A 25,916-nucleotide genomic window follows, 5' to 3' on the forward strand; every position below is an offset into this window, starting at 1 on the left:
GTGGAGGGGGGATAGAACTATCCTCCTGATAATTACACTCTAGAACAGGTCCTTACCTGCTTTTTCAATGTATTTTAATAAATCTGTATAAATGCTTTGGTGGACTTGTTTACTTGCAAAAGTTAAGCTGAATTTACCTGGGGAGGAGCTAAAATAAACCAGATTCTGAAATGTTGAAAATCTTCCAAGGTTATGGGCTTGGGTTAGTGTCACTCCATAGTTGTTTCTTGTGATAATATAAGTCATGGTCTATATGATATTCTCCTAAATTGATCACCCTGTGTCCATCTCTCACATCCAGTGCATTCTACTCTCTGTGGCCTGTTTAATCTTTCTAAAACTTTGCCCTGAACATAGCATTGTATGATTCAAATTCCATCAGTTTTTCCTACTGCTGACAAAATTAAGTTCAAATTCCTTAGCTTGGCAAGGAACTCCTCCAAAATCTAGTGCCAGTGTCTTTCTATGCCCTTATTTCCCTCTCTACACCAAACTTCCCTACTTGTTTCTCCAGTGCCCATCTCACCTCCAGATCTCTTGTTGTTCATTCATTCAGTTGTGCCTGACTCTTTGTGATTCCATGGACCACAGCACACCAGGTTCCTCTATCCTCCAGTCTCCCAAAGTCTGTCCAAGCTCATACCTCCAAACTTACATTCACATTATTTCCCTTGTTTTTATCTCTTCACCTCCTCTCTGCTTAAAAGCTGACCTTCTTTCAAAGTCCAGCTTAAGTTCCAGTTTCTCTGAAAAATCCTTCCTTAATTAAGCCCACGATATCATCTCTCTCTTCTGAATACCTATAAGTACCTCTTGTTTGTATTATTCATTTCCCACTTAATACTACATTAATCTGAATATAGGCTCCCACCAAATATAGGCTGAATCTCTAAAATCATATTTTTTTTCTAATAGAAAAACTAATAGGTGGCACAGTGGATAGAGCACCAGCTCTGGAGTCAGGATGACCTGTGTTCAAATCTGGCCTCAGACACTTACTACCTGTGTGCCTCTGGGCAAGTCACTTAATCCCAATTGCCTCCCCCCCAAAAAAAAGAAAGAAAGAAAGTAAGAAAGAAAGAAAGAAAGAAAGAAAAACAAGGGAGACATTTTCTGAAAACTGCTTAGTCTTTATAGATCACTACCCTATTTTAGAGACAGAGACCTCAAAATATCTACAGAAGGCCAATTCATTCTGTTTACCTTTTTATGCTTCTCTTGAGTCTTGTATTTGAAAACTGAATTTTCTGTTTAGCTCTGGTCAGGAAGGTTTGAAAGTCCCCTATTTCACTGAATGCCCATTTTCTCCCCCTGAAAGGTTATGCTCAGTTTGCTGGGTAGGTGATTCTCAGTTGTAATCCTAGCTCTTTTGTCTTCTGGAATATCATATTCCAAGCCCTCTAATCCTTTAATGTAGAAGCCAGTAATGCTTTTTTTTTTTTTTTTGTGAGGCAATTAGGGTTAAGTGATTTGCCCAGGGTCACACAGCTAGTAAATGTCAAGTGTCTGAGGCTGGATTTGAACCCAGGTCCTCCTGACTCTAGGCCCAGTGCTCTAGCCACTGTGCCACCTAGCTGCCCCGGAGCTACTAAATCTTATATAATCCTGACTGTGACTTCTCAATATTTGAATTTTTTCTTTCTGGCTGCTTGTATTATTTTCTCCTTAACCTGAGAGTTCTGGAATTTGGCTACAATATTCCTGGGAGTTTTCATTTGGGGATCTCTTTCAGGAGGTGATTGGTTGACTCTTTCAATTACTATCTTACCCTCTGGTTGTAAGATATCAGGGTAGTTTTCCTTGATAATTTCTTGAAAGATGCTATGCATGCTCTCTTTTTTGCTTATGGCTTTCAGGCAGTTCAATAATTCTTAAATTATCTCTCCTGGATCTGTTTTCCAGGTTAGTTGTGTTTCCAATGAGGTATTTTACATTTTCTTCTATTTTTTCATTATTTTGATTTTGTTTGATTGATTCTTGATGTTTCATAGAGTCATTAGCTTCCACTTGCTTAATTCTAACTTTTAAGGAATTATTTTCTTCCCTTAGCTTTTGTGCCTCTTTTTCCATTTGGCCAATTCTACTTTTTAAGGACTTGTTTTCTTCAGTGAATTTTTGTACATCTTTTTCCATTTTTTTGTGTGCTTCCTTTACCAAGCTATTGACTCTTTTTTCATAATTCTCTTGCATGACTGTCATTTCTTGTCCCAATATTTCTTCTACCTCTCTTATTTGATTTTTAAAATCATTTTTGAACTCTTGCAGGAGTTCTTTTTGGGGCCTGAGACCAATTCATATTTCTCTTTGAGGCTTCACATGTAGGCATACTGACATTGTTAATCTCTTCTGAGTTGTGTTTTGATCTTCCCTGTTGTCATAGTAGCTTTCTATGGTCAGGTTTGGTTTTTTGTTTGGTTTTTTTTTTGCCTATTTTGTGACTTTTAGAGTTGAGCTCTTCTCCTGGGGTACAGAGGCACTGTCCCAAGCTTCTTGTGCTGGGAGCCAGGGGCCTGGTCACTGGCTTGCAGCACCAGGGCCTGTAGGGCTGGAGGCTTGCCCACTGCACTGAGGTTACCCTGCCTAGTCTAGCCTGCTGCACCAGGGCCTTTGGGCTTACCAGGCCTGACCACTAACTTGCTGCATCAGGGCCATAGGCTTTACTGCTGGCCTGCTGAGCTGGGGCCATGGGAACTCAGTTGGTGATCTGTGCTGGGGCTAAGAGCCTCCTACTAGCTTACCCAGATACTATCTGCACTGGGCTGTACTCCCCTTTTACCCAAGTGATACACACTTTTCCTACAGTCCTTCTAAGTTGTCTTGATATGGAAAATTGTTTTACCCTATCCTTTTGTGTTGTAAAGTTGTTTGGAGGGAAACTCAGGAGAGCCCAGCCAACTTCCAGCTTTTTCTCCAACATCTTGGCTCTACCTTCTAATCCATTTCTAAAACAACTCTTTGTTCAGTTGCAAAGACTGGAAACCCCTCTATTTTGTGGGATCCACCACCACACTACTTTTCAATTATATGGCATGGAATTCCATAGATCTGTCTCTTCAGCTGCCAGCAGTGGTACAAGAAGGAAGAACTTCCAAGCTAAAGAGATTTTGTACATTCTCTTTGAAGGCCTCATCAACTCACATGGGTTTAATGATTATCTCCTCGCAGAGCACTCTCAGATCTACAGATTCAGCCTTGTTTTGCTCCTGAGCTCTAGTCCTACATAGCTAACTTCTTTTTTTGACATTTTGAACTGGATGTCTCACAGGCACTTCAAACTCATGTCCCAAACAAAATTTATCTTTCTCCAGAAACACATTTTGTCTTCTAAACTTCCCTATTTCTGTCCAGACTACCACTATCCTTCTACTCATCCTCAACACCTCTCTCCCTCCCTCTCTTTTTTTTGGCTAGGCAATGGGGTTAAGTGACTTTCCCAGGGTCACATAGCTAGTAAGTGTTAAGTGTCTGAGGTCGGATTACATGCCACCTAGCTGCCCCATCTCTCTCTCTCTCTCTCATTCCTCCCTCTCCAATCCATCTTTCACGCAACCACCAGTGATTTTCCTACCACAGAGGTATGATCATGTCATTCCCCTACCCAATAAATTCTAGTGACTCCCAATTACCTCTATGATCAAATATAAACTTCTCTGTTTGATCTTTAAAGCAATTCACAACCTTGCTCCAACCTACCCTTCCAGCCTTAGTACACATCAGTCCCCTTCATGAACACTATGAGCATAGTCCAGCCAAACTAGCTGCCTTACTGTTCCATTTCCTGTCCTTTTGCCTTTGCATTGGCAGTCCTCCATGCCTGGAATGTATTCCCTCTTCACCTTTGCCTCTTAAAATTCTTAATTTCCAGGGGCAGCTAGGTGGCATAGTGGATAGAGCACTGGCCCTCGATTCAGAAGGACCTGAGTTCAAATCTGGACTCAGAGACATAATACTTACTACCTGTGTGACCCTGGGCAAGTCACTTAACCCCATTGCCTAGCCAAAAAAAAAAAAAAATTCTTAATTTCCTTCAAGTCTTAGCTCAAGAAATATCTTCTACATGAAGCCTTCCTGATCAGTTCAGCTGCCCCATCCTATATTATCTTTTTTTGCATACAGCTATGTATATTTATATTGCCCCCCCAAATAGATTAGTTCCTCAAAAGCAGGAACTGTTTCACTTTGTTATAGTATCACTAATACCTAGCAGAAGAGTGCCAGGCACATAGCAGGTATTTAATAAATGGTGATAGACTGAGTATATTATGCCTGGCACAGCACAGGCACTTAATAAATGCTATCTTCAGACTTCTAGCGCCATGATGGCGGAATGAGAAACTCCCTGAAGGCTTCCCAAATTCCCCTCCAAACAACCTTTAAACATGCCTCAATTTAGGATCTGAAAAGCAGCATACCAGCACAGCAGGAAAGGTCTCTCTCATTGGTATCTTCATTTTGAGTCAGTTGGGGCAATGTACAGGGCCCATTGTAACTAACCAGCCCCAGATCATACTTCACATCCCATCAGATCATCCATGTTGGCCTCTCTTTGTCTGTACTGTCCAAGCTCCCTTGAAACCACCTGACCTCCTAAAGCTCATGCTTGGTATGATTAACCCTCTTGTTCTGGGAATAATAATCAAACCAATGCTACCATTACCTTTGAAAAGGATGTGTCAAATGACTCTCCTATGGCTCCCTACTCATCATCCCCATGACTTCCAAAACCAAAACATCTTTTACTGCTCCTAATCCCTTATTTCTATTATCTTACTAGAATGTAAGCTCCTTGAGGCCAGGAATTGCTTTGCTTTTGCATCTTCATCCCACTTCTGCCTCTCAGTTTTCTTGACACTAAAGTAAGTGCTTGGTACATGCTTTTAAAAAATTCATTCATTCATTCATTCATTCATTCATTATTGATTGATTTATTCCCTGCTCTTTGAGGAACAGGACTCCCATGGTTCCCTTTCCACTACCTAGTCCCAACAGTCTTTTCCAGACTAAGGGATCCTGGGAAGGAGCTCAGAGAGGTTAGTGATTTGCCCATTTAGTTAAATAAGAACTGATGCCAGGATTTTAGTCCAAGTCTTCTAATTTCAATTCTGTCTTTAAAAAACAATAAAGGGGCAGCTAGGTGGCGCAGTGGATAGAGCACCAGCTCTGAAGTCGGGAGGACCTGAGTTCAAATCTGGCCTCAGACCAAACTCTTGACACTTACTAGCTGTGTGACCCTGGGCAAGTCACTTAGCCCCAATTGCTTAAAAAAAAAAATCAACAAAACAATAAAAAACTTAAATCTCATTTATTTGTTATATATTTGTGTTTTAATGAAATTATACAATAGAAAATGGGATGATCACGCCAACCCACTGGCACACAACCATTATCTGCTCTCCGAGAGCTTCCTGCAACCCAAGACAAGTCTCTTTCATTCTGCCTGCCAACGGTTAATTTTGAGCAGCAGAGAACTGGTTCTTTTCCTGGGTAAGGCATTTGTTAGATTTAATATTTGTTTTCAGCCCTTCCTGTCAAATATTCATCTCTCATGGCTTTTATAAGCCAGTCACCGTCAGCCCCTTCCTCAGAATCACTGACATCAGTCAATACCTTTGAGTAACTGATTTTTCTCTGTTGGGGGAGTTTTGACTGGACAGTCATGAACAAAACTAACCAAAGGGACAGAACCACACAATAAGTCTTATATAGCACAGCCAGGCTGTAGCGAAGTACCACAAAACCCCCTACAAAGCTCCCCAGGCTTGCCCCATTACCATAAAAGAGGCCTCTCAGCATCACACTCAGAGACCTCTCTGTGCCAGGAATCACCAGGTCTTCCACTAAAGCATCCACTGCCCACCACAGGGCTCCATTACTGAGGGCACCAAAAACCTGAGCAGGAAATATTGCCCACCAGTTCCAAAGTAACGAGTAATAGAGAAGCTGCCCAGAGAGGGAGCCCAGGCCCAGCCCCAGTGTACCCAAACTAGACAGATTCTTGAGCATCTCAGCTTTGAAGGGATGTAGTAGAATCTCACCCACCAAACTGAGGGTGACAGAGAACCCCATGATCAACTCACTGCTGCCGTGGTCTTGCATCTGCCAGAAGAGGAAATTCTCTATGTTAGCCACTGCAGCCCCAGTCAAGAAAACCGTGACAGCCAATAGGACAAGGAGGCAGTCACTTCCAATGAGGTTCAGTGTTTTGATGGCTTTATGGCCAGATTCCCTCCTCTTGGAGTTAGGAATAGGAATAGCAAAGCTAACTGGCAAGGCCAAAATACTGAGAAATGTGTAGACATAGAAGTGCACTACTGCCCGGGGGGTATCCCCTGTCAGGAAGCAGTCTAACCGACCCACCAAGACTGGGACAGTGCACACTCCTACAGACATGCCCAGCAATCTCCAAACCCACAGCCCTCTGTAGCAGTCAGTGGCATCCACAAAATCCAGATATTCATAGAGGCTATCAGCAGCAGCAGGCCCCAGAGGGGCAGAGAGGAGCTCCCAGAATAGCACCACCATCATAGAAAGAAGAAAGGTCCAGTGCTCTCCTTCCAAAGGGAAGGCTAAGCTTCTGTCCTGGGCTCTTGTCCTCTCAGCTAGTGACAGATTCACCTGAGTACCTGGAATTTCTAGCTCAGAGCCCACATGAAGCACAGGTAAAGTAGGGTCTGTTGTTCCAAACATGTTGTTCGAGGGGTCACCTTTCCCCATTATCATCCCTGAGTTAGAAGGGCCAACTAGACTCCTTTGCGTCTTCCTTGGGGAGGCTTCCACTTCAAGCACTTCATTTATCGGAGGACGGACAATTGCTGGGACTGTTATGCTGGCTTTCTCAAAGTAGGCTCCTGGAAGGGCAGACAGAGCTGTGAAATGCTCTTTTTGAATGATGGTTTCTCTGTCACTTCTGAGAGGTCTAATTGGGAAGCCAGAAGACAACTCTTGCCCAGGGGTCCTGAATCTTGTAAAGCTCTTTACTTGAGCTGAATGGTTTGGGGTCCTTTCTCTTTCCAGGGTTGTGTTGACAGGGAGCATCACTTGGAGTGGTACCCCTGCAGCAGCCAGGCTGTTGCTGCCATTACAATACTGATACACCAGATCCTCGTCCAGGGGACTCACGAAGGTCAGAAGCAGCCCGGCAGCCGCTGAGCCCAGCAGAGATCCTGTCAGGAGCAACTGCCTCTTCTGATAGTTTTTGGCCAGGAAGGAGCACACTGGGGCCCAGGTGGTGGCAAGCAAGTGCTTCGTGCCCATTAAGATACCCACCCAGGGGGCAGTAAGGCCCAGCTGCCTCAGGTAGAGTGTCAGGAAGGGGGCCACACAAGCATCCCTGGCACCACACAGAAGGTGGAAGAGCCGGGCCACTGCCAAAGCCTTGCTGACATCCCACTGAGGGTTGGCACTCATGGCTTCAGAGCCCCTCAATAGGAGTGAGGGGGCAGGATACTGAGGGCAGCATCCTGCAGGAAATAATCCCACTTTTAGGCTGAGGAAGCAGGGGCAGAGACCCAGTCCAAGGCCAAGACCCCAGCAGGACAGAGACAGCAGTGCCCACACAGAAGAATCTGGGGAGGAGATGTGCACGGGAAGGGCATCAGCATGACCACTAACTTGTGGCAGCTGGCTCTATTCCTGGCAGAAGTCTGATCCACCTGTTGCCCAGGTAACGGCTTCCAAGTTCTAATTGTCACCTTCAGGGGAGGGGCTATCTTTAGCCTGCAGGAGGCCCAGGACCATGTAATCTCAGGTCTCACAGGCTCCAAGTGATGTTAGCACGGAGAACATAAGTCACACCCAAGGCCCAGAGCATGTCTGGTGCTGAAGGACCTGGGACCCTGATCCCTGCACTCTGCTCTTCTCTATCTGTGCCTCTGAGAATCTGGGACCAGGACTTTATGGGCTTTTCATGTTTGGGGGTTTCTTCCTCCTGGTTGTGAGTGTGCACTGTCCCTATGTGTACACAGCAGCGGTGCAAATCACTTCACAGTGCTCATCTAGAAAATAACAGTTCCCATTTATAAAGCACTTTACATGTCTCATAATCCTACACAGGCAACTGAGCATCCTTTACAGTGACCTTAAGGCTTATAATACACTTTTTTTGGTAATGAACCTGAAAGCACTGGTATTATATTTTCTCTATTTTACAGCTGAGGAAACTGAGGTTCAAGGAGAGAAGTGACTTGCCCTGGTTCAAATAGTTAGTACGTGGTACACTTGAAATTCACACTCAAGACTTTTGAATGTAAGTTCTCTGTACTACACCATAGCCTCTGTAGTACAGCTTTGGCCAGTTCTGCTTCAATCCCCAATAAATCCCAGTTTGTTTGTTTTTTACACAGAATCATGTGTCTGACACATACTAGGTGCTTAATAAATGTTATTTACACTGAGACTATCTAACTGAATAAGGATATACCACTAGACATCAGCACAGTTGAAAATTAGCCATGTTAATCAAACCAGAAAAAAAAACTTAGAAATTAATTAAACTAGAAAAACTAGAAAATAGGGAAGAGGAAGAGTCCAAAGTTATGTAGTTTCAAGTCACATAAATGTATTTTTGACAGCTGCCTGAGAGACATCTCCCTGCCCCCACTCCCACCCCCAAGATGACACTGAATTCAGCACTGGGAGACAAAAGCATCGTCAGTAAAGGATGCTGCTTTTTTGACCTGGTGAAACCACTGCTGTCAGGATCCAGGACAAGCCTCTCTGTGAGTGACTAAGAAAGGTATAGGGAGCCACATCCACTTTTATAGTCTGAGTATTTATTCAAGGTGAATACAAAACCAGAGGTCCTTCAGGGGAAATTCACCCCCAGTGGTACTTCCTAGCTTTTACAGTCTCTATATCTCAGTTTCCTTATCTGTAAAATGGGGACGATCATATTTGGACTGTTTGCCATTCTTGCCTGTTGTGAGGCTCAAATGAGATTGTGTACATGAAATACTTCCTAACTACAAGGCATTATATTAATGTCAGTTCTCACTGGTGTTATTTTAAATGTTTCTCTAAGCTGAATCCCTGTTCTGCTGTATGAGCTAAACTATTGCTCAGGTGAGATCATGACAGGCTCTGTTACTGACTTGCAGTGCTCTAAGCTTTCACATTCTAAATCATGTCACCTCTCTGGGTGAGGGAATACAATCTAGTGTAAATCTTTGTGTAACATCTAGGAGTAAAATTTACTAGAGTCCTTGACATGTAGACTGGGCTATTTTTTTCCCTAAAAGGCAAGGAAGCCTCCCCAAAACTTGACTGGTACAGGAGACCAGAATTTGAGCCATTGATGGTTTTCTGGGTGCCTAAGGCATAAAAACATCCAGCCTATGAGGAGTCAGCATCCCTCATGATGGATACCCCACTGTTGTACAAGTCAATATAGCAGAAACCCGAATATGGCTCCCTTTCCTGAGGCCAGTGATGTCCACCATTACGTTGATAATGTGATATTGACCAGACCACAGATGAGTCCATGGTGGCAGAGGCTCTAGTTTGGATGACAACCCATGAGATATAAGGCATGAGAGATCTACCCAAAGAAAATCCAGGGCCCAGCCCAGTGGGGATTCAGGAACTACAATGGTAAGATAACCAACCACAAGGTTACCCCTGGCACCTTGAGCAGATACTATGGGGACCCAAACTTCAAGCTCCATAGGAATTTAGTAGGACTAACCCCAGAGAGAATTTTCCAGAAAAAAACATTGCTAGCATTGTATTGGGTCATAAGATCAACTCAATAAAAAAGCCAGAGCAGAGTAGAGCAAGACATGTACATATTATGAGAAGACAGAATAAAGAAGAGAGGGGAAGGTTCATTTTTCACAATAAGACATAACAAGTGAGGTAACATACTACATCTGCTAAAGACAACATATCTTAAAAGAAAAAACATCCCAACAATGATTTTCATCTAGAAAGAATTCAAACTGGACCTGTTTCAACTTCCACCCAAATAAGGATTCAATACCTTAACTTGTAACTGCTTAAAAACTAATTGGCTGGGAAACTGATAGTAAAATTTTATCAGAACATAAAACAGTTTTATAATACTGAAAATGAGCTATTTTGTATTTCATTTCAGCTTGATATTCTGATCAAACTCTGATGGCAAAATGGGCCATCCTTGGGTAGAGTGGTTTGCCATTTCCTTCTCTACAGGATTAAGGTAAACAGAGATTAAGTGACCTGCCCAGGGGCACACAGCTAATAAGTGTCTGAGGCCATATTTGAATTCAGGTCTTCCTGACTCCAGGCCCCATTGTTCTATCCACAGAGCCACCTAGCTACCTCCTGGCTATTGGCTATATAGCCAATGAAAAAAGGCTAATCTCAACGGAGTGGTAAGTCAATGCAGAGTGTCTTTGTGTGTCACTTCTCTGTCTCCCAGAATCAGGTCCATAGTATCTTCTACATGCAACAAATATTTATTACATTCTCTTCCTATTTGAAAAATTTGCCATCCCCAGCAAATAGGGAGGGGAGCGTTTTGAAAATACTATTCCTATCCTCCCAATCTAGAAGAGTTATCTGAGGTCTCTGGGGAAGCATGAGCATTGTCCTTTCACTTGCTTCCCCACAGCTGTACAGGAAAGTCTCAAAGTAATCACTGTGGCATGATCTTACGCAGTGTCTCAGGTATAAAAAAGGTTGGAGAGCGTGTCCATTGCTAACATGGACATGTTGTACTGGGACAATATGATCCCTTTATCTAAGGATAAGGCATCCATTTGTGCCAGTTCAGCATCTTGTGTTCAGTTATTCCTGCCAACTGGGCTTCTTCAATACTCTTCTAGTCCAAGTGGTCCTTAACCTATTCCAACAAGCAAAATGGCAGGGCAAGAGCCCCTGGTAATCAACAGTTGCATTGCTATGCACTTGACTGCCCAGGAAGTGACACACGTAGACCTAGAAGCTACATCTGTTAGAAATCAACATCATCCTAGGTAGGAAAAAGGGTCACCGGTCAGGGGGTTTCTGGGACACAGTCTCTAGGAAGACTTACCTGACAAGAAAGGATTGTGACCTTCTCTGTCTCTCCCCCATGCAGATTTGCTTTGGCCTCAAGGTTCCTGCTCCCTCAGTGGGCTCCAAACACTATGGAAAAATAGCTCAAGTCCCCGTCAAGTAGTAGATTTCCTCATCTCTGGGATGGTTAGGAAAAGGGGTAAGGGAACTAAGAAATGATTATTGGGAAAAGCGTTGCTTTTTAATAGCATGGGGAAGGTGAAACTGTCTGGAATATACACAAAAGTCGACAAAGAGACTACATTCTACTATAATTATGGTAGATGTGTATTTACTTGGAAGAAATGGAATCCCCAAGCTGACTTGGTGGTGAGACTAACTCCTCAGGGGTAAAGAAGAGCTTTTATTTAGCCCGCGTGGAAGAACGGGGGCAGCTCTTCCACAGCAGTGTCTAAAGCAATCATATTTTCATATAATAGTAGTTGCTGCTTGTCCTTTGTTTTCAAAGAAGACCAATGACATCACAGGATGATGACTTGCTCATGAATTGGATTTAAGTGAGGCAGAATTGCACAAGGTTGTCAGCCTCACTCTGTCTTCCTGAGACATTGAAGTCCAGTGGAAAGACAAAAATCAGGAGGACTGGCAATGGCCCAGGATGAAGTGGATGACCTTGGCATCTCTGAAGTCTGACTCAGCTCTAAGTACACCACAGCACCTGCTTCAACCGCTTTCATGGCCATTGGAACAAATTGTTCTCATCCTCCCAGTCCACTGGGGGAAAGTTTTCACATGCTTGGGGTAGACATCCTCTAATTCACCAACAGGTGTGAGGCCTGTTGGTTACCCTCAACCTGCTTTAGCCTGTCTGCTGAGACTACAGCTTCTTGGAGCCACAGGTGAGAGTTGGGTGAATCAGGTGGGCATCAAAGGTGGAGGAGCAGCTCTAAAAAGGGCTCGGCAAGCCCTGCCACCAGAGGTGCTAATCCTCCAGAACATCCAATACACCAATAACATAATATAATAATATGCAATATAATATGATGATGACATAATAATAGTAATAATAATAATAAAGCACTTTAAGGTTTACAAAATGCTTTACAAATATTATCTCCTTTTATCCTCACAATCACCCTGGAAAGTAGGTCTTATTATAATTTCCATTTCTAGGTGAGGAAACTGAGACAGAGGTTAAATGATTTGCCCAGGGCAGAGCAAACAATATGTGTCTGAGGCTCTTTAAACTCAGATCTTCCTGACACCAGTCAGATCCAGTACTCTATGAACTGCACCACCTGGCAGATTAAATTCTGGGTGAGCCAAGGAATACTGAGTTGATGAAAGCATTGGTTTATCCAATGTTGAAGAAAATTTTTTTTTTTTTTTTTTTTGCTTAGGCAGTTGGGTTAAGTGACTTGCCCAGGGTCACACAGCTAGTAAGTGTCAAGTGTTTGGTCTGAGGCCAGATTTGAACTCAGGTCCTCCTGACTTCAGGGCCAGTGCTCTATCCATTGCGCCACCTAGCTGCCCCAAAATATTAATACTAATACCAGACTTGGTGCGTTAGGTTTAATTCTGCCAGACACTATTTTTATTTAACATTAATCTATATTCAAAACATTTCTAGGCTGGAGAGATGTCCAAACTGGTATATAGACCCCATTGCCTCCAACATGACTCTCTTCCTCATGACAGTTTTAGGTAACAATTATAGGAATCTTCAACAAGGCAAAAATCATAATATGTTAAAAGTAACATTCCAGAACTCACTACTCAATTCCTTAGAGGCAGCAAGGAAGACCTGAGTTCAAATCTAGCCTCAGGCATTTACTAGTTGTGAAACCCTGGGCAAGTCCTTTAACCTTAGTCAGCCTCAGTTTTCTCACCAGTAAAATGGGGATAAGAATAGTATCTACGTCTTAGGGTTGTTGGGAGGATAAGATGAGACAGCATTTGTAAAGGGTTTAGAACATGGCCACCCACATAGTAGGTACTTAATAAATGCTTATCTCCTTTCTTCTTTCCTTCCTAGACCACTCCCCTTAAGGAATGAAATGAGTTCTTTCCTGTGATCAAACATTAACCTTGGAACTAATGAAACGAAACGCTAGGGAAGGTGGCTTAACGATTACAGATCTTAAATTGTATTATAAAGCAGCAATCATCAAAACTACTTGGAACTTGCTAAGAAATAGAGTGGTGGATCAGTGGAATAGGTTAGGTATACAAGACACGACAGTCAATGACTATAGTAATCTATTGATTGATAAACCCAAAGACCCCAGCTTCTGGGATAAGAACTCACTATTTGACAAAAAGTGCTGGGGAAACCAGAAAAGAGTATGGCAGAAACTAGGCATGGACCAATATCTCACACCATATACCAAAATAAAGTCAAAATGGATTCATAATTTAGATATAAAGGCTGATACTATAGGAGAGCAAGGCATGGTTTTGTCAGACTTATGGAGAACAGAAGAATTTATGACCAAACAGGAGATAGAGAACATTACGAAAAGAAAATGGATAACTTTGATTACATTAAATTGAAAAGTTTCTACACAAACAAAGCCAATGCAACCAAGATTAGGCAGGAAGCAGAAAACTGGGAAAGAATTTTTACAACCAATGTCTCTGATAAGGGCCTCGTTTCTAAAATATATAGAGAACTAAGTCAAATTTATAAGAATACAAGTCATTCCCCAACTGAGAAATGGTCAAAGGATATGAATAGGCAGTTCTCAGATGAAGAAATTAAAGCCATCTATAGTCATATGAAAAAATGCTCTAAATCACTCTTCATTAGAGAAATACAAATCAAAACAACTCTGAGGTACCACATCATACCTATCAGATTGGCCAACATGACAAAACAAGAAAATGATAAATGTTGGAGATGTGGAAAAATTGGAACACTAATGTATTGCTGGTGGAGTTGTGAAATGATCCAACCATTTTGCAGAGCAATTTGGAACTATGCCCAAAGGGCTATAAAATTGTGCATCCCCTTTGATTCAGCAATACCACTACTAGAGCTGTATCCCAAAAAGATCCTAAAAATGGGAAAAAGACCCACATGTACAAAAATATTTATAGCAGCTCTTTCTGTGGTGGCAAAGAATTGGAAATTGAGGGGATGCCCATCAATTGAGGAATGGCTGAACAAGTTGTGGTATATGAATGTAATGGAATACTTTTGTGCTATAAGAAATGATGAGCAGGCTGACTTCAGAAAAACCTGGAAAGACTTGTATGGACTGATGACGAGTGAAGTGAGCAGAACCAGGAGAACATTGTACACAGTAACAGCTATGTTGTACAATGACTAACTTTGATTGACTTAGCTCTTCTCAGCAATGCAAGGATCTAAGACATCTTCAAAAGTCTCATGATGGAAAATCCTATCCACATCCAGAGAAAGAACTATGGAGTTTGAATGCAGATGGAAGCATACTATTTGCTCTTTTTTTTTCTTGTTTTGTTTCTTCTTTCTTGCAGTTCGTCCTATTGGTTCTAATTCTTCTTTACCACATGACTAATGTGAAAACAATGTTTAATAGGAATGTATATGTAGAGCCTATATCAGATTGCACACCGTCTTGGGGAGAAAATTTAAAACTCAAAAGCTTATGGAAGTGATTGTTGAAAACTAAAAATAAATTAATTAATAAAAAAATAAATTAAAAAAGAAAAAAAAGGAAAAATATTAATCTTGAATTCAAAAGAGAAGACACTTTGCTGGCCCTTAGGTGAATCACTTCAAGTGGTTGGGAAGGCAATGATCTATTCGAGACAAGAGTTAAGTTTTGTTATCACCTTTACTCCATTTCAAACAAAGGCTTTTGTTCTTTCCATTTCCCTAAAGGGAAAAGTTTGGAAAGGGTTTTAGGCTGGAGAAACAGTATTTCTTAATGTTTCTCTATTTTCTAGAGTTTTTTAATATGCTTTCACAATTCCCCCTTTCATGCTTCTGCACAATTTGAAGTACATTCTGTTTATCAACTCTAGGATCTTAATTATGTATCTGTTCATCAACAGCAAGATACACTACTCTAGTTGGTCCAAAAATACAGAGTTCTCTGTGTTTTCCTTTTCTGAAAACAGCAAAACCGTAAGATAACAAAGGCTACTCTTGATGCTATAACAGTGTACTAAGTGACAAAACAGAATCAAGGCACCTCGTGAATTAGGATATAGACAGCAATGCAATGGGAGGGAAGGAAGCATTTATTAAATGTCTGCTATGTACCAGGCACTGTGCTAAGCATTTTGCAAATATTATCTTATTCAATTCTCACAATAACCCTGAGAGGTAGGTGCTAATAATAGGTAGAGATAATAATATTTCCATTTCACTTTACTTTACTCCCCATTTACTTGAGGCAGACAGAGGTTAAGAGATTTGCCCAGGGTTACACAGTTAATAAGTATCTGAGGCCAGATTGGAACTCAGGTCTCCTTGACTCCAGGGCCAAGGTACAGAATCTAATAGAAAAACATACTCAAGTCTCCAGCCAGCCCTCTAATTTCCTGAACAGTAGTCAGACAGTTCTGCAAATTAACAAGGTTGTCACACAATTTTGAGGTAAATGAGATTTTGTTGCTGCTCAGTAGATATTCTTAGATACTCTAAATCAGGGGTGGGGAACCTGCGGCCACAAGGTCACATGTGGCCACTAGAATCTCAAGTATGACCCTTTGACTGAATCTAAACTTCACAAACTTCACTCCCCCTAAAAGGATTTGTTCTGTGAAGTTTGGATTCAGTTGAAGGGCCATACTTGAGGACCTAGAGGGCCACATGTAGCCCTGTGGCTGCAGGTTCCCCACCCTTGCTCTAAATCCATAAACTTATTCTAATATAGAGATTAGTGTCATCTGGAATTGTTGTGGTCTAGGGGTCTTGGGAACCCTGAAATACAAGGGCAAAGGGCACAGGTCTGCCTCAAAAGAATTCAACCACTCAAGCCTTCCTTCAGTCCAAGCAGTTTATAAAAACACCGTTTGGGGTGGGCAAGATTCCTAGTGAGTCTGCCCATTTGGTAGGGACAACACTGACTTTTTTTTATAGGGAAAAAGATTGTGGGAAGATTTGGATGGGATCAAGGAGTGGCAAATAGTCTGGGGGCCTAGATGGGATTGAGGGGTGGGAAGTAGCCTGGGGTAGTCCAGAGGTAACAGACAATAAAGGGCTAGGCTGGGTCAGAGGTAACAGAGAATGGAGGGTTGGGCTGAGTAGGGGCCACAATGAAAGGACAGTTGAAAGGATTATTGAGTATCTAGGTAGGGAAGTGTGAGAAAGTTCTGGAGCTGGGTTGCATTTTGGGAGTCCAGGCCCCATATCCCATCAGAATCTGTACCTGCTATTATTTGCTGAATACAACAAATATATCAAGTTCTGCAACTTTATTCTCTTCTATGTTTTTTCCCTCCACAATGCAAATGGATGGCTATAAAGGTCAGAAAGTCTACTAATTCCCTATTCCATACCACATATATGATTTTACTATCTCCTGGGGATTTAAGGTACTACACATCATGATAGATTTAGTTCCACATGCATCCTTCCCAGGGTCCTCAGTTGGGACCTAGACTCCCTTCATGGGTTCAAAGGTTTGGAAATAACATTGTAAAGGACAGTGCATTGCAACCCACCCCAAGAACCTCCAGGCCATAACTCTATGGTCAGAAGGCATTCTTGAATTCTTTAAACTGGCCAGTCAACACTGATGAGTGAGGTCACTATGAATGGCCCGCAGCTGGTAATTTAAAAAACTCAGGACCTCAAAGTGTTGGTCCACACCACTGGAATATCCTACTTAGCTTGTTAGACAATCTCACTCATTAGTGAGGAGAGGAGATTTCTCATGTTGTTTCCAAGCAGATATATGATATAGAGCACTCCCATCCCCATATGGAGCAGACTCAGTAGGCTTCCACTATAAGAAGTGTTTTTCCAATTATACCAACTAGTAATCTCTTTCTAAGTCTTCATGAACATTCCAGACTGAAATTGCAATGTTGGTTTTAGCACAAAAGAATCCAATTAAAACTTAGTTACCTTTTCTAGGAAGTAAGGATACTCAGATGCTAGTCAGGTCTCATCACTTGTTCCAGACAGATGAAATCTTAGAACAATAAGAGAATCAATAAGTTAAGCATCAGGTTTTAAAAGGGCCATTTAAAAATCCCTGGCATAGAATTTACAACCATCTACCTTCTTTCCTAATTTTAGATTCTGTAACAAGATAGCATTGTGGCCCCATTCTCAAACAACCAGTACTAAGAACCATGGTTAAATTCTATTACCTTACAAAATGTCATGACATCATAAAGAACAAGATGGTCACCAAGAGTAACAATTGGTATATAGACATTATAGATATTCAGAATACCAGTATGCACACTTAACAAATACCTTCTTTAAAAATACACTTCTGGCTCCTGAGGAAGGAAATGACAGTAAATACAGCTGTGCGTTCCACACAAAACATCTCAGATCTCCAGTTAAACCTTTAACACTTCTTTTTGGAATTAAAGTACAATCCCTTTGTCCTGGAGATGACAGACATACAATCACAAAATCTCTTTGCTCTGGAATGGCACATCTTCTCTGGACAGAGGAGAAGTTATCAGTCATCCTGTTCTCTTGCTTCCAGTTCTATGGAAACAAAAGTTCACTTCTTTGGAAGACATGAACTCAGTACTGAAGTTCCTGACTTGCATCTGCCATTTTGGGGGTTAATAGTAATACGTTTACAAAAGTCTTTCAGTAGTTTCCCTTCTGACTGTTTCGGAGTCTACCTTAGCAGTAAACTTCAATTCATTCTAAATAACATGGACACTCTAACAAAAACATATTTATCATTATAGCATTTTGTTATTTGGATAAAATCAACTTGTATGTTAACAAAAACACCCACATATAAGCTGCTGCTCTTACTCTTAATCAGATAATACTTAAGGTCTTGATCAAAGCAAAGCACCTGATGCTTAAAACAACCCTGTGTAGTAGGTGTTATTATTATCCACATTCCACAGATAAACGTTATGCAGCTAGCAAGTATCCTCTGGCAGGATTTGAACTCAGATCTGTTGGGATTCCAAGTCCAATGCTCTGAGTCACCTACCTTTGTCCAGGCCTGGTTTCCCAATATTATATGCCTACCTGGTGGACGGGACAAGTACAACAAGATTACAAGTATAATGATAATGTTGGACTAGTTATGACACAATTTTTTGTGCTATAGCAATATATGTTGGGTGAATTTTCTTTAGGTCATTGACTAACCACTGCCAATAAATCAGCACAAATCAGAAAAAGATTTTACTGTAGTTTATTCAGAGTGTGACACACTTTTCCAGCAGTTGATAGAAGTATGTATCAATTTTAATTCAACTAGTAGTGTTTATATCAAACAAAGAAAAAAAGGATGGCCGTTCATTATAGCTCAGTCGGTCAAATAAAGAAAAAAAGGTGTGCTTATTAAAGGAAAATGTTTATCATTGAGATTCATTGTTAGTGTAGCTAGTTGCACTAAGTCAAAAGCTACCATATATCATCTATCAGGCAGGATAAGGGAAGTGGACATTCCTTGGGCTTTTGAAGTACTGCTTTTGTAGCAAGTAAGCCTTTTTGTAACAATTAGAGGAGGAAAGAAGACCGTTGAAGGGAACCACCTGTTGCAGCTGGCTCTGTAGTTCATGCAGGGGTCAGACATAAAAAATGGAGAATCCAAACAAAATGGAGTCAATTATGTCTTCCCCCAAATCCATTTTCAATAATACCCACACCAATTCGCTCCTTTGTTCAATGTGCCAAGGATTGTAGTAGGGCAAGGAAGAATTACCTTAGTTACAAAAAACAGGTCTCATAAATTAAGATGTCCTAGAATGGCTAACAGAAACTGAAAAGAAAAAAAAAATCAAAACCTAATTGTTCTGCCTGAGGGGGTGAATAAAAGGCCACAAATAACTGCCCAGACATCACCAGAATGATTTAGGATTGTACTTCTCAATAATTCTTCTGAATAGGTATCATCTGCAGTCTACAAAATACAGATGCCAGAGTTTGTTAATGGACTGATGTAACCCGACTCCCTGAGTCTCAAAGCCCATTGGTATGGGACTCTCTCCTTACCGATGGAGAGCAATGCCCCATGACTGCATCAAGTTCGAGGAAGAATTTGTGAGAGTGGGGAGATGAGCACTCTTCTGCCTCTTCAAGTCTCTTTGGGTCCTGCAGTCACTTGTGGGTACTTCTTGCTTCCATTTTCAAGAGAGAAGATGAGCGATGCCAACAATGCCCACTTCAGATTGCTAAAGCAAAAGAATAGGTAGAAGCCGATATGTACAACTTCAATAGTGTCTTTATTCTCAAATTGCAACACTAGAGACTTGGAGCAGTTTCCCTTTGGGTGAGATCTAGGACTTTGTCTTTCTTGATTAAGCTGAGTTACCTTGTTCCCAATGGGAGAGCTCCTTCACTCAGTACTGTCTGGTATATATTCTCATATGTATACTTTCTCTGATTTCTGTTTTGCTATCAACTTGGGTAAATGGATTTCTTTGCTACTTACTATGTGTGATCACTGTAAAACTGGTATTTGGTGGGAAGGGAATCAAGTCTTGGATATAATGTTTGGGTCCTCCTTTTCCCATTAATAAACAGTAATCAAAAGTTTAGCATGAACCTGAAAACCATAACCCCTAGACAAATAATATTTAAGGATGCAGACAGATATAATTCTAGCCTGAAATCTCCTCTCTCTGAGGAATATGGAGTAGCTAAGCATTTGACCCCTAAGTCCGGTTTCCCTCCCTGGCAGGAATTAAAGCATCCCTTGGAAAAGGAGCCTAAAGATGTCAATTATGCCTCCCTTCAAGCCACAAAATGACATCCCAATGCTACATGTCAGGGATAACTTGCTACAGGTGAGACCTTGTCTAGGATAAAAATTGGGCCCTTCGCTTTTGCGGAGACCTCTGGAGAAATTCTCTGCCTGGAACTTTAGATTCTAGATATTCTGGACAGAGAGAGCCTAGAGAAATTTGGCAAATAAAATAAAAATTTAGGCTATAAATGTACAGTTGATAATTTGTCTTGTATATATTCCCTCTGAAAAGGAATAACCTTTAAATCAGCTATTATTGATTTATTTTGATTTATTTTTATTCTGATTAAAGGAGTAAGTTCTCTTTAGGAAAAGCTAGCCCTAACAGCTAAGCTAAGCCAACATAGACATTTCCTTTAGCCTGAATAATACCTATAGATTTAGGGAATAGATAGTTTGATAAGACTTTAGAATTTAGTAGCAGATAATTTAATACTCATTGGATTATAAAATTTTTTTAAAGGCGAAGTTCCCTTTTCTGGCAGCTGGAGAAAGGAGGGTTAACTAAAGGTGGAGTTCCTCTTTCTAGTCTTAGTAGATGAGCTTCCTTTTTTTTCCTTGAACTAGAAGTTAAGTATAAGGTGAGTAGTGTAATCTTCTAAGGTTGGATTTCCCTTTCTGGTATCTGGGGAATGAGCGGTTACCACTAACTTACCAACTAAACCACAAATTCCTCTTTCCTCATCTTAGTTCCCCCTTTACCTAAACTCTCTGAAGTACAGTCCCCTTTAAAGTAACACTTTTTAATTGTAAAATGCTACAACTACAGGGCAGAGATTCATAAAGCAATCTCATTTTAAAAATATTTATTTATTTATTTATTTTTAGTTTTAACATTCACTTCCATAAGATTTTGAGTTTTAAATTTTCTCCCTCTCCCTCTCCTCTCTTCTCCCCAAGACGGCATGCAATCTGATACAGGCTCTACTTATAAGCTCATATTAAGCATATTTTCCTATTAGTCATGATGTAAAGAAGAATTAGAATTGTTGGGAGAAACCACGAGAATGAAGCAATATAACAAAACAACAAAAGAAAAGGAGAACAAATAGTATGCTTCCATATTCATTCAGACTCCATAGTTCTTTCTCTGGATATGAGTAGTATTTTCCATCATGAGTCTTTTGGAGATGTCTTAGATCCTTGCATTGCTGAAAAGAGCCAAGTCTATCAAAGTCAGTCATCGCACAGTGTGGCTGTTCCTATGTACAATGTTTTTCTGGTTCTGCTCATTTCACTCAGCATCAGTTCATGTAAGTCTTTCCAGGTTTTTCTAAGACCACCTGCTCATCATTTCTTACAGCACAATAGTATTCCATTACATTCATATACCACAGCTTGTTCAGCCATTTCCCAGTTGATAGGCATCCCCTCAATTTCCAATTCTTTGCCACCACAAAAAGAGCTGCTATAAATATTTTTGTACATGTGGGTCATTTTCCTGTTTTTATGATCTCTTTGGGATATAGATCTAGAAGTGGTATTGCTGGGTCAAAGAGCAATCTCATTTTGACAGACAGGTTGATAGACACAGGTCCTAATCTAATAGAATATTAGATTTAACAGCTTCCCCACCCTAGAAATTCCCTGTTATGTCCCCAACACACCCTGCAGTCAAATATTGCAAATCATCCTGTTCTTGTTATACTTCCCTATTTCTGTAAATCTTATGCCTCTTTTCTGTCAAAAATAATCTCTGTAAAACACTCTTGTCTCTCACTGTCAGATGACCTGGTTTGATTTGCAAATGCTGGCTTTGCTAATTAAATTATTATATTCAGAAATGTTGTGTCTCAGAATCTTTTCTTTCAGATAATTAACTAACACCTCACAAGTCAGTTCTAGTAATGTATTTTGAAAAATTTTTGTTTGTTGATTGCTTGACTATTTAAATACAGATGCTTTTTGTATTCTTGAATTCTGGATAAAGTTTGATATACTGATATGTTCTTTATTATTGAATCCTGGATAAATATTGATATTAAGTTAATGTGAGAAATCTAGAATCACTAGCTCTGTCTAGTAGAAATGTTCATATTCTTTTTGCATTTAAACAAATCTTTATTGCTTACCTTTTGTGAAAGCAAAATGCCCTACAACCTTGTAGAGTGAGAATTTCTGTGCCTAAAATCCACAGGTAGCTAATATTCTTAACTACATTTCTAAGTCTACATGTCCTCATCCTGATGGGTGAGTTTGTAATTCCATTTGGTTTGCTCTGGCAGTAGCAAGCATCCATGGAAGAATTTCGAATACTCTTTAAGATAAAGGACCCAAAGGAAATTGCCTAGACCTCTATGGGGGTCATCTATGCTAGAGGGACTCTTAGAGAATTTTAGTGTGCCCTATTGTAGAAAGGGACATTTTTTGTGCAGACCTCAGTTAGATGGCCTTATGTACTGAGGGAATAATTGGAAGAGTTTCTACCTGGGATGATTTTCTCATTTGAGAAAGAGGGGCAACACCAAGTTGACCCCATGTCCCAAATCCCTATAAAGAGAGCTTTATGTAGCTTGGAAAGCTCAGTGTGGACCAGGTTTCTGTTCAAAGCAGAAGCCAGTTTTCTTGTCTTTTCTCTTTCTTTTGCTTATGAATTGAGAAAGGCCCTATAAAGGTTAATAAAGCTAAACAAGCAGAAAGAGTTTGTAAAATTGGTAAAAATGCTGCTTATTTTGTTGGGTCACCTCCCTGATGTCATGGTCCTCTTCAACAACAAAGCAATTTGGAAATCTTAGTGAAATGTTCCTTCTCTGTGAATCTACAAAGCTTTGTATTTAGAGATAATTGTGATTTTCATCTGTGCATGTGGGATTGCATATGATAATGTAACACTGGAAATTTTGTGATTTTACTATTGCGCATAAAGGAAGCAAGTGAAAGGACATGGCTTATGCCTCCCCAGAGACCACAGAAAACTGAACTGAATTTGGGATGAGGACTGAGTTTAAAAAAAAAAAAAGTACCTGCCTAGGACAGCAAATTTCAGTAAGGGAAGGCAAGGCTGGGCATGCCCAGGATTGACAAACATGAAGGAGCCTTTGGAGCATGTACAAGATGGATAACAAGGAGGCTTAGTTCTTAGCCACCTACCAAGTGGGGGGATATAGCCCTTGTTGATTAGCTGCTGGCATCTTTAAAACTGGTGAGACTGAGGAGGTTGAGCTCTCTTCTGCCATATTCTTTTTCTGCTGCTCTTTCCTGCTTTGTTCAGATGGTGAAGCTCTCAGTTCATTCACAGTGCACCTGTCATGAACTGAACTGGTAAGAAGGGAAGAACCTCCAAACGCTTTTATTTTGTGTTTATTTGTCCTCCTTAGTTTTAAGTGCCTGAGGTGATCCCCACGGGACCTGGAAGTTCAAGCCTGGACTTTGGAGGAAGAATGGGGCTGACCCCAGCCTGCCAGGCATGGAAGCCCAGAAAATCCAGGGTGCCTGGGACCTGAGCCTGAGGGGACTTTTGCACTTGGAACTGGGACTATGCCATATAGGAACTGAGCTAAACTATGAACCTAATCCACTTCCACTACCTAGAGACTAAGGTAGTACTGGGGAAAGAAAAATTAAGCCTCATGGGTTAGATTATACCTTCTGAAGAAAATATTCCTTTGTTAAGGGAAACCCAACTTTTAGTGGCTAAATGGAACTTGGGGGTAATAAAGCAGCCCCCTACAACCAAGGGAACAATATAGTGGGGGCTGGAGCCATTGGCAGAGAGAGAACCTTGGGGAAAGATTGAAATCAGACCTAAATGGCCTTCTAGGAAGGGAGGACCACCATAGTCAGTGTTATCACACTGTCTCCAGAACCAGTCTCCAGAACAATGGCTGACCTTTATTCAAGGACAGACCCTCTTGGCACTTCCAGTTCTTGTTACTTAGTCGTTTTCAGTCACATCTAACTCTTCATGACCCCTTTTGGAATTATCTTGCCAAAGACACTGGAGTAGTTTACCATTTCCTTCTCCAGCTCATTTTACAAATGAAGAAACTGAGGCAAACAGGGTTAAGTGAATTGCCTAGGATCACACAGCTAGCTATTAAGTGTCTAAGGTTAGATTTGAACTCAGGTTTTCCTAACTCCAGGTCTGGCACTCAATCCATCACTCTACCTAGCTGCCCCATAGTACTTCTGATGGGGTGATGGGACCTGGATCCCTAAAGGAAAAGACCATATCTCTGGAAGCAACCCGGTTATATACAGGCCTAACCCTGTAATTCCTCAGATAAAAGTTATCAGTGAAGGCACAGGGCGCCAGGCAAACCTTTATATAAACAGAACTGTCTTGTCCCTTTAACAAAGCTATCTCTGTTGACTCCCTAAATTTTCCCATACACCCCAGCAGCCCACATCACCGGTGCCTCCTCCAAAGGCACCTGGCCCACCCCAGACTACCTGCATATACTGACCATCACTCCTTAATTCCACTCAGATCACCTATTAATTAGCCTACTTGATATTCCTTTCACTGTCCCTTTCGCATATAAGCATCATCCTCATCCTCATTAGTTTGCAGGTTCCTAAATGTATTGGATATCAGACCTTTATCAAGAGAACACTACAAAGATTTTTCCTGTTAAATTGTCTCCCTTCTCATTTTAATTGCACTGATGTCATCTGCATTAGTATTTTGCTTGACTATACTTATTTGTTATACAGGAGATTAAAAAAAAAATCTGGAGAGGGAGAGGGAGGAGAAAGAAGGAGCAATAAGATGCCAAAAAAAAAAAAAGAAAGAAAATAAAGTAATTGTTGCATTTTAAAGAGATGCAGAAAAGAGAACAAAAGGAAGCTCAGAAGGAGACATAGATGATCAGGACAGCTTTGAAACTAACATGGCGAATTATATTCCTTTTAAAAAATGAAAGTTGGGACCAGTAGGCCAAGATAGCAGAGTAAAAGCAGGGAGTAAAGGCCTGAGCTCTCCCCCAGACCCCTCCAATACCTTTAAAAAAATGACTCTAAACAAATTCTAGAGAAGCAGAATTTATGAAAAGATAGAGTGAAACAAGTTTCCAGCCCAAGACAACTTGGAGGGTCAGCAGGAAAGGCCTGTTCAGGGTGAGAGAGGAGCACAGGCCAGCCCAGACCAGGCCCCAGGAAAGCTGGAGCAGCCCTGGGGCAACTGAATCACTGGCAGCAGCGGTGGTTTCCAGATCTCTCATCCCACAGATGCTAGAGACAACTTAGAAGATCAGCAGGAAGGGTCTGTCTCTCTTGGGTGAGAGGGAAGTGCAGTATAATGCAGGCAGTACCAGCATAGTCCCAGCCCTAAGAAATAAGGAGCAGGCCTTGGGAGTGACTGAATCAGCAGTGGCAGCAGCTGCTTCCGGGCTCTCAGCCCACAGATGGTAAGGGGGTTGAACAACTGATCAGAAGGAGATTACAGGGGTCTCTTTGCTAGCAATGAGGCAGGACCCTGTTGCTTGGCCCATACTCAGATCCAGGTCACAGTCCTGGGTGGCAGTCCCTGGGTGAGAAGGAGCACCAGCACAGCAGAGCTTACAGCCATAATGGAGGGGTGACCCTCCTCACAGTTCCAGGGCAGAAAAAAGTACTTGTGGTCTCTCACAGACTAGCGCACAGGCCACGAGAGTTATAAACACCTCTCCTTAGATCATAACACCTTGGAATAACTGAAAATTTACAGGTCCCCAGAAACATCTCTGAAAACAGCTGCACAAAACTTCTGAAGTTTGGGATAGTGCACTCTTCACTCTAGAGGCAGAGCCTTTACTTTACTTTAACAAACAGTTAAAAGTCAAGTAACAGGCTGGGAAAAGGAGAAAATAATGGAAAAAATTCTAACTATAGAAAGTTATTATGGTGACAAGAAAGATCAAAATACACCCTCAGAAGAAGATGGCAAGTCAAAGCTCCTATATCCAAAGCCTCCAAAAAAAATATGAATTGGTGTCAGGCCATGGAAGAGCTCAAGAAGGATTTTGAAAATTAAGTAAAAGAGGTAGAGGAAAAATTGGGAAAAGAAGTAACAGTGATGCAAGAAAATCATGAGAAATGTTAGTCAACAGCTTCGTAAAGGAAACA

The 25,916-nt window shown here is 41.2% G+C and overlaps 1 protein-coding gene across 1 annotated transcript; it reads right to left on the bottom strand.

Moving 5' to 3' along the window:
- Window positions 1-5,401: 5,401 nt before the first annotated feature.
- On the bottom strand, window positions 5,402-7,407 carry MFSD6L (major facilitator superfamily domain containing 6 like). Its single transcript, XM_027857041.1, has one exon. It carries the CDS (start codon window positions 7,405-7,407, stop codon window positions 5,503-5,505), a length of 1,905 nt encoding a protein of 634 aa, XP_027712842.1. The 3' UTR covers window positions 5,402-5,502.
- Between the last annotated feature and the right edge of the window lie 18,509 nt (window positions 7,408-25,916).

Source organism: Vombatus ursinus, unplaced genomic scaffold (genome assembly GCF_900497805.2).
Source record: "Vombatus ursinus unplaced genomic scaffold, bare-nosed wombat genome assembly UNPS02011916.1, whole genome shotgun sequence".
Taxonomy (NCBI): domain Eukaryota; kingdom Metazoa; phylum Chordata; class Mammalia; order Diprotodontia; family Vombatidae; genus Vombatus; species Vombatus ursinus.

What these genes read in the sequence shown, in the direction of transcription:
- MFSD6L (XM_027857041.1), bottom strand. Translation starts at nt 7,407, where the DNA reads ATGAGTGCCAACCCTCAGTGGGATGTCAGCAAGGCTTTGGCAGTGGCC.